Source organism: Simochromis diagramma, unplaced genomic scaffold (assembly GCF_900408965.1).
Source record: "Simochromis diagramma unplaced genomic scaffold, fSimDia1.1 OVJJ01000205.1, whole genome shotgun sequence".
In the NCBI taxonomy this organism is placed as follows: domain Eukaryota; kingdom Metazoa; phylum Chordata; class Actinopteri; order Cichliformes; family Cichlidae; genus Simochromis; species Simochromis diagramma.
Window position 1 is genome coordinate 5,580,969 of NW_024386782.1, and position 13,193 is coordinate 5,594,161.

At 37.6% G+C, this 13,193-nt stretch overlaps 1 protein-coding gene across 8 annotated transcripts in view; it reads left to right on the top strand.

Moving 5' to 3' along the window:
* The window catches only part of pde1cb (phosphodiesterase 1C, calmodulin-dependent b), a 107,739-nt gene that overhangs the window by 46,193 nt on the left and 48,353 nt on the right, over window positions 1-13,193 (top strand). For 7 of the 8 annotated variants that reach the window (XM_040018309.1, XM_040018261.1, XM_040018245.1 and 4 more), the window contains one exon: window positions 942-968. The exons of the other annotated variant lie outside the window; for it this stretch is intronic. In XM_040018309.1, coding sequence (XP_039874243.1) covers window positions 942-968 — 27 coding nt within the window. The remainder of the gene's footprint in view (window positions 1-941; window positions 969-13,193) is intronic. 8 annotated transcript variants of the gene reach the window in all.

Consider the following 13,193-nt stretch of genomic DNA (forward strand, 5'->3'; position numbering starts at 1 on the left):
TTATGTTGGTAGTCAAGTTTAGGAATTACACCCATTGAACATATACTAAATTGCCCATTTCATCTCAATAAATGCCATGAGCAGGCTTGCATTTGTGAGATTTGATCATTTACACTATTGATATGCTTCAATTCTAGTAAGCCATGAAGTTGATGATGCAATTTGCAATTAAGTTTATATACAGATCAGTGATAAATTAAAAGGAAAAAAAACTAAATTAAATGAATTGTTTTAGCAAGCTGTTGGGCCACCATATGCACATTAAAGACTTTTTAATACACCTTAGTATCGATTCCCTGCCTCTGGAACGCCACCGGAGAGAGCAACACATTCCTTATTTGGCATTTTGATGATTGCAGTGGAGAGCAATGTCGCTCGAAAGTCTCAGTCAAGATCTGGTAAATGCAAAGGCCATAGCACATGATTGTACCCTCAAAATGGGGACATTGCCATCCTGGAAGAAAACACTCCCGTCAGGACTGAAATATGTCTTCCTAGGATAAAGCTGATCACTTTAAAACAACTTTGTGTTGATTTGCCATGACCTTTTCCTCTAAGGAGAAATGTGGAGCCTTACCATTTGAGCAAAATGCTCAGTAAAGCATAACGGAGCCATGTCATGTCTTCAGATTTTTCCTTTTAATTTGATAACTGATCTGTATTATTTTGGATTCTCAGTTTTACTTCATATTCATTTAAATAAGCATTATAATATGTAAATGTGTAGTTCTTTCCTTTGTTAAAAAAATCAGATTGTGCTGGGTTCATATGACAGGGCTGCATCTTTTATTAAATTTTCAGCACAAGAAAGATAGCGATAGCGCAATCATTTGTATATTCTTTATAGTGTAATGTTCAGCTGGTTTTTGCATGACCCTGATGTCTTTTCGTCCTGTCTTTCCGAAGCCTCATTCTCCTCGTGTTTGTTCTTTCTCTGGCAGGCGCAAGTACAAGAAGACATCCCAGAGGTAAGACTTGCTGCTGGGACTGGACCTCCTCCTTTTGCCCTGTGCCTACCCATCTCTCCTTCATATTTTACCCCCTCCACTTTCTGCCTGTCTTCTTTTCATTTCCTGCCGTCTGCATCACTGGACCTTAGGAAATAACTTTTTATTAATATTATTATTATTATTAATTATTGATTGTTGCTTTCAGTGCAAAAACACTTTTGCAGTATTGTTATGAATGTCTAATTTAAATAAAGGTTGTTATTATTGTTGTTATTATTATTATTATTATGATTAGTATCTTATTATTATTGTTATTATTATCCCCCTGTTCACCACCTTAAATCCCGAGAGCCATATATAGTACCTAAACAAGTAAAGCACACCTTGCCACACTTGTGGGCATTCACAGATACTCTTGCTTTCACTCTCTCTTTCCCTCTTGGGTTGATTCAAGTGTCGACTGAGTAGAATGGATAGAAATCAGGGCGACACAGTTTACCATAGAACACGCACACAACTTGAAAGCCTGGCAGATAACTCAATGTTATCTTCATTTTTATTAAACTTTCATTTGTTTTCTTCTGTTGGAGATGCTCAGGGGAAATCAGGCTCTGCATTAAGTGAGACTTGAATGCATTTATTTACAAGAGTGAAAGCGGGGATTAATTAATGTCGCTAGATAAATGGGTAATGTAGGTTTAAGTGTCATTTATTACAGATGTTACTGCATTGAACATTAAATGGGTGTCATGCGTTTTTTTCAGTTATGTATCTGGTTATTTTTTCTTGGTGCAACAGACATGTTTTATTGCTTGGTGACCCAAAAGCTCTAAAACTAAAAGGCTTTATACATACCTTCAAAAATGTGCTTTGTAATCCAAAGTGCCACATAGTCAGACGGTAAGGTTCTTTTGTGGTGAATGAAATTTGTACCTGATGTATTGTTTGAGACAATCTTCCTACATTCTTTATAAAAGAGTAATGTCTTTTCTCAAAATAAACAATATACCTTGTTGAGTGAAAAAATAATTTTATTGAAGTTTTACACAAGAAATTATTTTTTTCAGCATCTACAGTATATGTGTCAAAAATCAGCATTATCACTAAGATTTGTGCTCTCTTAAAATTTGTGCTCTAATATTAATTCACACTCACCGGCCTCTCTTCGTATACCTCTTAGTTATAACTCGCTAGCACCAGGTTGGACTCCATTTGGCTTCAGAACCACCTTAATACTTCATGGCACAGACTGTGCATTCCTGTCAGCTTGAAGCACTCCGACCATTTCCCTCTCAACTTTGGCACCAACAAGTCATTTTCTCCCAGAGAACTGCCACTCACTGGATTTCTCTTTTTCAGACCATATGAACCCTAGAGATGGTTGTATAGGAATATCCCAGTAGATCAGCAGTTCTACTCAGACCAGCCTGTCTTGCATCAGCAATCGTGTCATGTTATGTCACTAAAATCGCCTTTCTTCCTCATACTAGTAAACCACAGCAGGTTGTCTAGACCATGTCTATATGATTAAATGCATTAAGTTGGCAATTAGATATTAGTGCTTACAAGCAGTTGATGGCATGTAAGTGTACATGTTATGTATATGACCTACATAACACAACAACATCATTGTCAAATATTTTCAGCTTGCTTATTTAAGTTTAAACCTTATAAAAGTCACAGATGTGGCAATTTCTCAACTGCAAATTATTGTGTCCAAAACCAACAATGTGCTAAGCCATGTCCACATAAAAAGCAAGCTGCTTTTCACCAGCTTCTTCAAAACTGACATTTGGTTACTAGAGGAATGTTCTAGGCTCTGGTTGCATCATATGTCAGCTACTGTTATCTTTCGCTCCATTCGTTACTTGCTTTTATCACTTGCTTCACTTGCTTGTTTTTTGTTTTGACTGTCATCACTACGGTGGCATTTCATAGAGTCTCCGGTGGCTAAATAGCTGCTAGTCTCTCCCTGTGTGTATGCCGGTATAGACAAAAGTAGACAAAAGTATCTAACTCTCCTGCTTTTCAGGCTCAGCCCATTCGTTTTTTTTTTTATTGAAAAATAGAAAAAACAAAGTTAAAAAAAACAAACATTAAGACAATTTCAGTCATACCTCTAAAGTGTATTCTTTCATGGAATACAGTTAGGGCTGCACGATTAATCGTTAGAAAATCGCGATCTCGATTCATACTTATGTGCGATCTCATTTCCAAATGACAACGATTAAAAAAAAAAAAAGACGACGAGATTGTACCGCATTTTGATCCGGGACGTACTCTGCATGAAAACAAGCGCTCACTCTTCCTGCTCAACAAATGACAAGGGCGGAGCCTTATACCACGTGACACCGAAGCTGTGCTGTGTGATGCTAAAATTAGCAGGGAAAAAACAACGGAGAGCACGTCAGGGATGACGAGAAAGTGACAGGAGAAAATCCGTTCCGGTCAACCACCCAAACACCAATAACGGGAACCTTATACAGCGCTTCCCTATACACGTCGAACTCAAAGAAATTACGGAGGCTATCACTTATCACCTGACCAAAGATATGGCTCCCATCAACACTGTGCAAAACGAGGGATTTAGGAAAATGATCAACACCCTAGACAAACGCTACACAGTGCCGTCCCGCAACTATTTTTCTATTGTTGCACTACCTGCTCTATACATGCAGTGTCGAGCAATGGTGGAGACGGAATTTCAAGCAGTACAACATTTTGCGGCAACAACAAAACGTGAGACATTTGTTGTTCTTATGTTTATTTATTGTTTTTATGTTCACTCTCAACTGTTACGAAGTTGATGTGCAGTTAATAAATGCAATAAATATTTATACTGGAAAAGAAAATCGTGAGAGAATCGTGATCTCAATTCTAAGCCAAAAAATCGTGATTCTCATTTTATGCAAAATCGTGCAGCCCTAAATACAGTGCTTCTTTTTCCACCTACTTTTACACCATTTGCACAAATCATGATCAGTAGTAAACAAGAAAATTGTAAACACTCCACAAAATGAATTTCAAAACATTTTTTTTTTTTGCTGCAGCCTGTTTCATGGCACTTTCCTGGGAACTGATGGATTGCTGCACAGTCAGAGAAATACTGCTCATGTTATTGGCACAGTGTGTGGTCGTTTAGAGTGGTATAGCCTTAGCTGTTGGAAACTCCTTCTCTCTCCCTGCCGCAGTCTCTCTATCGTTCTCGCTCTCTTCGCTGGGTGGGTGAGTTCCTGTGTGGAGGAGCCGGGTGATTGACAGCTCCATATGTGTCTGTGTAATTACGGCCGGGCTAATTGGCAGAGAGGAACACTGGGAAATTGTTATTACTGACACACCAGGACAACCCCTTACACACACAGATGGAAGCAGAGACTGCCCTCCTCACAGAGGGAGGCATGGAGTGACGAGGGAGAAGAGTGTTTGTGTGAATGTGCACATAGAAAGGAGGTTAAGAGGGATGAAAGTAAAGCTGTAAAAAGAATAGAAGATAGTCTGTGTAGGCCTATGATTGTGTGTTTTATCTGGGGTTGGTGCTGGAAATAGGGAAACAGTTTGCCTACTTCTGTATAGGTTATCATTTTTGATCACATGATCTCTATTGTGTTCTGCTCTTCTCTTTCAACAGTTGGCAGGTTGGTAAGCCCCGCCTCCCACTTAGTTACTGTTGCTGTGGTTGTCAAGCTTTCCATTCATAGCACAGCACATCTGCAATTTACAAAGATGGCAATGGCAGGTTTCATTTTGCAATTTTTGGAGCAATAATCCAAATTTAAATCCAAAGTTGTTTAAGACTAAAACAAGCTAACTGTTGCTGTTTTATTAATAATAAAGAATGCTTTTATTAAGAGTACATATAAAAGCTAGAATAACAAAAACAGCTTTTTCGTGTTATGTGTTTTGCACTTAGCCTCAGCAGTTAGCTGGCCTTACAATGATGATTACAATAAATACAGTTAATTGACTACAACATTTTTTGTTGTCATTGTCATTGTATGCTTAGTTTATAAAGACAGAGGTAAGATTTATGCTTCATTGCAAACCTTACAACACTCTTAATCCATTATCTGGTCAGAAACCTTATTTGATTTCATTCAGCTTGGCTTCCTCCGGCTCACTGTGATGTTGTCAAACCTCATGGATTTCTCTCAGCCAATCAGTGAAGATCAGATTATGTCACAGATAGTGACATCATGGCATCTAACCCCCTAAGCCCCAACCTCAACCCTAACCCTGTTAACTTGTAATGCTTAGAAATGTATTAGACTACGTGGCATAAAAACAAGAAAAGGTTTTAGAAATCTGTCTTTTAGAAACTTGTATACAATTCCGTATAAGGCAAATAACACTGATTTCATGTTTTTATTGCCATGTTTGGGCTGGCACGCTGGATGTTTTTGAGAAATTAAAATCAAAATGAAATCAAAAAATGAATCAAAAATTTATAATAAGCATTACTTTAAAAAAGAAAAAAGTTTTTGTAAAACAGTAAGTTTAAAAATGTATGGATAACAGAAATAATTATATTTTAACGTTAGGCATGTAATTTTCATTAAAGAAGTGATTGAGGGAAACTGTGGCATAAACCTTACATTGGGTGGTAGCCTTATAAATTTATTAAGCACTGTATACATGGTAAATTGACTGCCCTCAGTTTGCAGCCTGAAACTGAAAAAAGAAGTACTGAATATTTCAGTGAGTGCCAGATACACACTAAGACCTTACAATCCTGTTACTGACCATTCACTAAATCCGCCAGTGGATGAGGTTTAGTGAATGGTTTGTTTGAAATCTGTTACTTCTTTGACTAATCCCTCTGAATGTGTCAGAAAGCAGATTGATTGGAGCCACTAGGAAGAAAAGAGCACTTTCTCTTATGTTTACCAAAAAGGCATTGATCATCTGAACGCTACCACTTACAGTGATTATTCATCAACCGCCAAAAGCTACGAGTAGAGGACTTGAGTGTCTCTTTGTATTTCATGACAAGCGCCTGAATGCTACTCTGAATTAAACATGCTTTTACTTAAGCCTGTGAATATGCTACAGTGGTCACTGCTTGTAGTTTAGCTTTTAAGTGTTTTGCCATCTGATCCAGACAGGCCTCCAGCCTTAAATGGTCTTTGTAAGTAACTGTGTGTGTATGTGTGTGTGTGTGTGTGTGTGTGTGTGTGCGCGCGCGTGCGTGCGTGTTTATACAAGGGGTTCTTTGGGTTTTGGGTTTTTTTTTCTCATTTAGCCTTCTCGTGGTTAGTGTTTTGGTCCAGATCACGGCCTTTAAAACTGTCCAAGGCCTTACATCATGTTCTCTGTGGCAAAACTTTTTCAGCACAAGCCAGTCGTTTCCTCTCTGGCATAAATATCAGACACCCTGTCTACGTATATTTTATAAATGCCAGTTTGTGTAGGACAGATTTTCAGGGATATATATATATATATATATATATATATATATATATATATATATATATATATATATATATATTAATTACCTATAATCCAAATTTCATTTTCTTCTCATACTGTAGTTGTGATTCACCAACTAAAAAAAGTATCAAATCTAAACTCCACTTGATTGCATTCGCAGATCTGCATCAAATTTCTAACAAAACCATTTAATTTTCCCTTTCTTGTTGTTACTTAGAAAAAATCCTTCTAATACTATCTGATCGCTCATTGATAGCTGAAATTTAAATGCCAAGTAATAACCACATTTCTTACTACCGAACCTCAGCAGCAGTTCAAGGCATCTCTGTCTACATAAACTCAAAGTTTTTGAACAGACAATACAGATTACAGGCAACAATATGACTGACAGAAAATAAAAAATAAAAATGAATAATATTAAGGAAAAAACTGGGACATGTCTTTAGGAAAATTCAGGAGAATTTTGGAGGCCTTATACAGTTTTAAACTATGATTGTATTTTTTAAAATCAGTATACACTTGACCATGTTGAAGATTCACTGCACTAAGATTTGTTATCAGGCTTCATTCTGTATATCTATTTGTACAGCAATATTAATCCACCTGCCTGACTTTTCTTTTAATATGGTCTCATCAGAACATGGATACTGGACCTCCTGGGGTATTTGTTGTTGGCGCTGGGATGCTGGCATTAGATCATTTGGGTCCTAAAGGGTTGCAGGGTGGGACTCGGTAGATTGTGCCATTTCTGGAACATTGTCCCGATGCTGATTTGGACTGGGATCAGATAATCTCAAGAGGCAAGTCAATATTGGGCTCTTTGTCCTGTTTTGAAGCATAACTCAACAGTTTTTGGCACATTTTCCTCCTGGGAGAGGCAGCTGATCATGAAAAGTGCCTTTGCCGCTGGGACATGGTGTATTTTCTGCAATGTTTAGGGGGGTCATACGTGTCTAATATCTACATGACAACAGGACACAAGGTTTCCCATGGCATTGTGACACTGCGTTGTAACAAGTGATCAATGTTATTTGCTTCGCCTTTCAGGGGTTTTAATTGGTGACACTGATTCGTGTCATTATGTAGTAAATCATAGAAATAAAAATACAAATAAAATGAATGGTGAATTAAAAAAAGACAGCTCATTAACAGAAGAAAAAAGGCAAGGAGCAATAGAGAGGTGGACAGATATAGTCAGGCTGAGAGTCACAGGGGAAAATTGAACTCTTTGCTGAATGTCAGTAATCACGGAGCAAATCCTGGGATTGGCATTTCAAGAACAGCCCATTATAAGCCATTACCCGAGCCTCTCTGTCTCTCTTATCTGCGGTCTAAGGCCATTTGTCAGTCACCGCAGCTATTGGCCTGTCTATTGAAGATGATTCATTTGGAGCAACATTGGTGTATTGTTATATTGTTATTGGTTTGTTATGAGAGGATTCGTCGGCCACTGGAACAAATATAATCATGTCTTTTAAAACAACCCGATTGTCTTTTGAGCAGTAAGGAGCTGGGGCAATTAGAACAGCAATAAAGATGATGATGTGCTGAGATAATAGATGAAAAACAGAGATGATGCCATTAATCACCTAAAAATTAGAAACACAAATGTCACTTCAGGCTCACTTGTGATAACAGCCTCATTTTAAACATTAATTATTATTATGAATTACACATTTTGAGAATGATTGCTTAGAACACGTGAACAATTTTTTACATTATCCCAAAAGTAGCAGAAGTAGTGTAAAACATATATGTTTTTTAAGGACAATTTTGTAGCTCAGTTTTTTGCTTGTGTGCTTTCCAGCTCAGATGTATTGATATTTATGCTTGCTTTTCCTTTTGTTCTTCCTTTCTCTATCTTTCCCTATCTAGAGGGGTAATTACCTGTCTCAAATGAATTTGAAAGCTTAGCCTAATTGCATTCTTCTTATCCAGTCTTCTTCTTCCCCCCTTTCCTTTCCACTCTGCCTCTCATCAGGTGATCTTTCCTTTTCATGCGTTACTGTTTCCTGATTCACTCCACGTCGCATTTTCTTAAAAAAAAAAATGCTGGTACTGTAGTAAAATGCATTTTTTTTTTTACAAATTTATTTTACTTGAGTACATTAATATTCATAAATGCATACAACATGTGGCATTTTCAGCACCATGAACAACATCAGTAAAAGAGAATTAAAGCCACGTTTTTATGTTGTGTTGGTACTCCTCATGCAGCAAAGACAGTTTTGACTCTTTGCGGCATGAACACTGGAAGTCCTTTAGTGTTTACCACTGAGAAGTTGGGCTCTTTGGTTGAGGCTTGTTCTGGGGATACTGCTATCTGCAGAGATTACAGGCGAGATCAATGCTTTGGCTTTTTTTTTTTGTCCTTTTCTGTGAGGCAGCTGTGATTGGAGTTGCAGTGATTTTGTTCTCTGTGGGAATGCTGTTGCTACTGTGGAGTGCCATTGTGCCAAAACTCAGGTGGGGAACGTGTGGGGACAATGCAATATTCAGATGGATGCAGTGTCAAAGTGACATCCACATGAATGCCAGGACCCCGGGTTTCACACTTTTACCTGTCATTGGTTTTATGGACATCAGGTGTGGTAGATTTTATTATGGGATGGTATGGAGGTTCCATTTAGACTGAATAATACCCTTCAGTATCTGCAAACAGAGCAAATCACTTTCACACTAATTGTTGTCTGTGCAATCCGGTCATCATAACAGAGAAATCGAATGTGTTACTGTAAGTGCTTCATTTTCATTTTACAGCGATATGCTTCTACCCTGATTATTTTCTTCCTCTTTGCCTACCTCAGAGAGCCATCATTAAGCTAAGTATATTGATACAGTGAAGATTAATTACAAAGCCTAAATGAAAGGCTTTCATCCTAAGTTGAATCTATAGGAGAGATGAGCACATAAACGTCACATGCTTTAATGGTGCCAATTCACCAGGCTTCCCCTTCCTACTGCCTGCAGCAGATAATATTCCAGATTTATGGTGCAGATTGTCTCCTTAACCTGGTTGTTTATAACCATCCTTCATCTAACCATTCCACCCCTGTGCCGGTCCCTACTGCCTGTTTGTCCATTTGGCATGACTTCAGGACAGAGGCAGTTAGATGAGCAGCAATGTGTAACTAGTGTCCGTGAGTTTATACTGAGATAAAATATTCAATCACACTGATTGAGAACGCTTAAAAATACACTACATGCTTTGTCTGGCATCTGTCTGAATACGTTTGTGTGTGCTGCATATATTTTTCTTTCCATTCAGCTATCATCTCATTCATCTTCAGATTACTCAGTCAGCTCTAGTGGGAGTCACAGATCTAACATATGACCTATTTAAATACTTTATCTGGCCCACAGGTTCTGTCATTACCAATGTGAAAGACAACATATTCAAAATTGTCTTAAGCAGCAATGGTGACAATTTAAGAGATTTTAAAAAACAAAAAAACAGAAAAGCAGTAACTGGGAATGGCACTATGAGGGAGTTTGAATAATTGGTAATGATAATAACTGGTTGTGTAGCAAATCTGTGTCTCAAATGATCAAACCCAGTGATTTAATATTAATTCGTTTTTTCACCTCTGCTTCTGTCCCCTCACCCTCAATCAGCTGCAGCAGATGGATGCTTATTTTGTTTTCCTGTTAAAAGGGAGTTTTTCCTTCCCTCTGTTGCCAAGTGCTTGCTCATAGGAGGTCATCTGATTGTTTGATTCTCTCCATTATTCTCGGGTCTTTGTCTTACAGTATAAAGTGCCTTGAAGTGACTGCTGTTGTGATTTGGTGCGATATGAGTAAAACTTGAACTGAAAGTGTGGAGTGAAGTATGGAGATCTGAATAAAACATTTTCTGGTGAAATCAGGGAATAATTTACATTCCCAATTATCATAGTTTGTATTTTGTTGTACCATTCTCTATAAGCATTTAGCATCTGGTAGTGAGACCCTGCCTCACCCTGTGCCTCATGGAAAGCCCAGCAGATAAATTAAAAAAATTAAGTTAAAAGCAATGAGTGAGCTGTGTCAAAACAAATATGGCATTAGCCACTGTTGGATGGTAGCCAAGGAGTTAATGGCTTGATTAGTAATGTGGTGCTTTGCAGCTTGTTGGTGCTTTGTTATGTAAACAGGAAACATTGAAGGATTTCATTGCAAAATGAAACGTGTTGCTTTTTAGTTGATGAAAATCTCTTGGCTGCATATGGGAAAATTAATAAACACTTGCTGTCGTTTGTATTTGCAAAAATGCACCATATTTGCTTTTCTGTTCTTTTTAATCTAAATGTGTGAGCATGTGGATAAACTACTGTGGCGTTTTCTCTGATGCTAATCTAAGAGGGAAGCTAGAAATCACAACAGTCACGCACCCAGGAGTCTGTTTTCTGTCACGGTTTTTCAAACTTTCTTTTGGACAGGCTGGACTAAACATCCTTTCCAGAAAATAAACTTTCAGTACAGTAGTTCACTGTTGTACAGTTAAACTCATGGGGACTGAGACTGAATGTCTCAAGTTCATGGTTTGTTTAAGTGAATATGTCAATCACTGACATGTTGTATACTTTTCCAATCTAGTTTAATTTAAGCAAAAAAAAGAAGAAAAAAAAAGAAAAAGCGAAAAGGCCAAACATTTGGCGTCTGTAGCTTCTCACTTTTTAAAAAGCACTTGTTATTGGTGCTAAATGTAAAACAGTAAATTAACTTCTGGGCTTTGGAATATTAATTGGACCAAATAAAAGACTTAAATGGTAATGAATTCTCAGTTTTACTTTTACAACAGAAATGACTCTGTTCTTCTCTTGAACGACTAAGGAAACAAATCATTGCAAGAGATAAGCACTTATCTCTTGCAATACTAAAGGTTATCTAAACCAGCTATAGGCTGAATATAAACAGATATGGAATGCTTCTACATTTCAGGTCTACCTTGGCTCAGATTTAAATCTCAAGGTTAAATTGCTGTTCTGAGAACTCGAGGCTTTCAAATGGCTTGCATTCAATTAGGCTACCATTCCCAAACTATTAAATCTTTAACTTACCTCTATACAGGAATCCTAAGCAGTAGATGTGATCATTTAATAAATGTTGTTATTATAACAGGCTATAAGTGTGCATAGTTGTAAACAGATGTTAACACAAACTTTTATGTGAACAATAACCATGTGTAGAAGGTGAGGATGAGTCTACTGCTAGTTGCTACTTCATCAGCAAAGGCTCTCATCAAACTGGCTGTGTCTAACTAGCACTTCCTTCCTCAGTGCAACAATCTGAGCTAAATAAGTGGCCCTCAGGGCAGCAGCAAAGACACGAGGCTGGAGAGGAGTCTCCAGTGAGCTCAACAATCCTCTCATCACTACACTGCTGCTTGCTCCTGCTGGATATAATAAAGCGTAATTGAGTCATAAATGGCATGCTAATTTTGGTAACCATGGTGTTTGATGAAGACACTCAGTGTTTTGAGATGGCTTAAAGAGATAGTTTGATTTAGTGGAACTGCTTCGGTTTTTCTTTTTTGTGTTATGTATTTTTTGTTGGTAAGTAAACATTTCTCAAGGTAATAATTGAAAGACTGTTTTGCATTGCATTAGAGCGCCTGATGATAAGGTGATAAAGGGGTCCTTAATGCTGTTCATTTGTGCTGCCATTGATCAGTTGTAATTAAAAACACACAAAGAATTGCATTAATGAATTCTACATGTAGAATGTAGAATGAGCTAAATTAATTAAAAAAAGTAAAAAAACAAAAAAAAAACACTGAACAGATCTGTGTTTACATATTAAAGGAAAAGTTCACCCCAAAATCACATCTCCCTCTAGCTTGTAGTGATATTGGGGTACAGGGTCTGGGTTCTCCCCAGTAGACCTTATATTTTCTCTTAAATGTTTAGTGCCTGACCTGAATTTAATTTTAGGCTACATTTTCCTTTGGGAATGAGTAAGGCACCTATATCTATAACTTTTATAACCATGATCAAAATCTTAAAAACGGTACCAACTGTCATCACAAAGAAGACTCGAGGTTTCAGCTATAAACAACATTTTCAGGATGTCTGTGAGCTTCTAGAAAAATGAGGCCAGAACCTCACCTGGAATAGTACATAAACTCATCCACAGGAAAAAACATACCAAAAGAAAAGGTGTGAATGTCCAATTACCACCACTGAGCGGAGGAAGAGGGGGCAGGTACACCACTGAGTTAATTAGCAACATCAAATGAAAAAGTTTTCCTTTTTGTCTTAAGTTAAACAATCAAAACATTTGGTACAAATGATAGAACTATGATTCCAAAAGATCCTTATGTCCATTCTACACAGTATTGGATATATTTCATGACAAACCTTTTGTCATATTAAAAACCAGTGTGAGATTACTAGTGTGAGACAGTAATCAGTGTGTGATAACTGTGTGCATTTTTCTGCTGATGGATGTAGCCTTTAGGGAAGGTGAAGTAATGGACTTAGTCAGCAACAATCCTCAGACTGTGGCATTCAAGGAATAATTGATTATTAATTGATTGTCTGATTAAAGGCCCAAAGCACAGTTTGCCAGGAAAACAGTCTCCGCACACACTCCAATCAGTCTGTAGATGACAAGTTCTGAGGTGAGCATCTGCATTCTTGGTAGAAATTTTCCATTTATTAGACAAAGTTACATTTTCCAGTCTTTACCTGTCCTGCCTTAGTAAGCGAGTGCCCACTGCAGCTTCAAATTTCTTTTCTTGGCTGACAGGAATGGAACATAATAGGGTTTTCTGCTGTTGTAACAAGATTCTGAATCGTGAGATGCTTCTTTGTTCACTACAGTTATAAAGAGCAG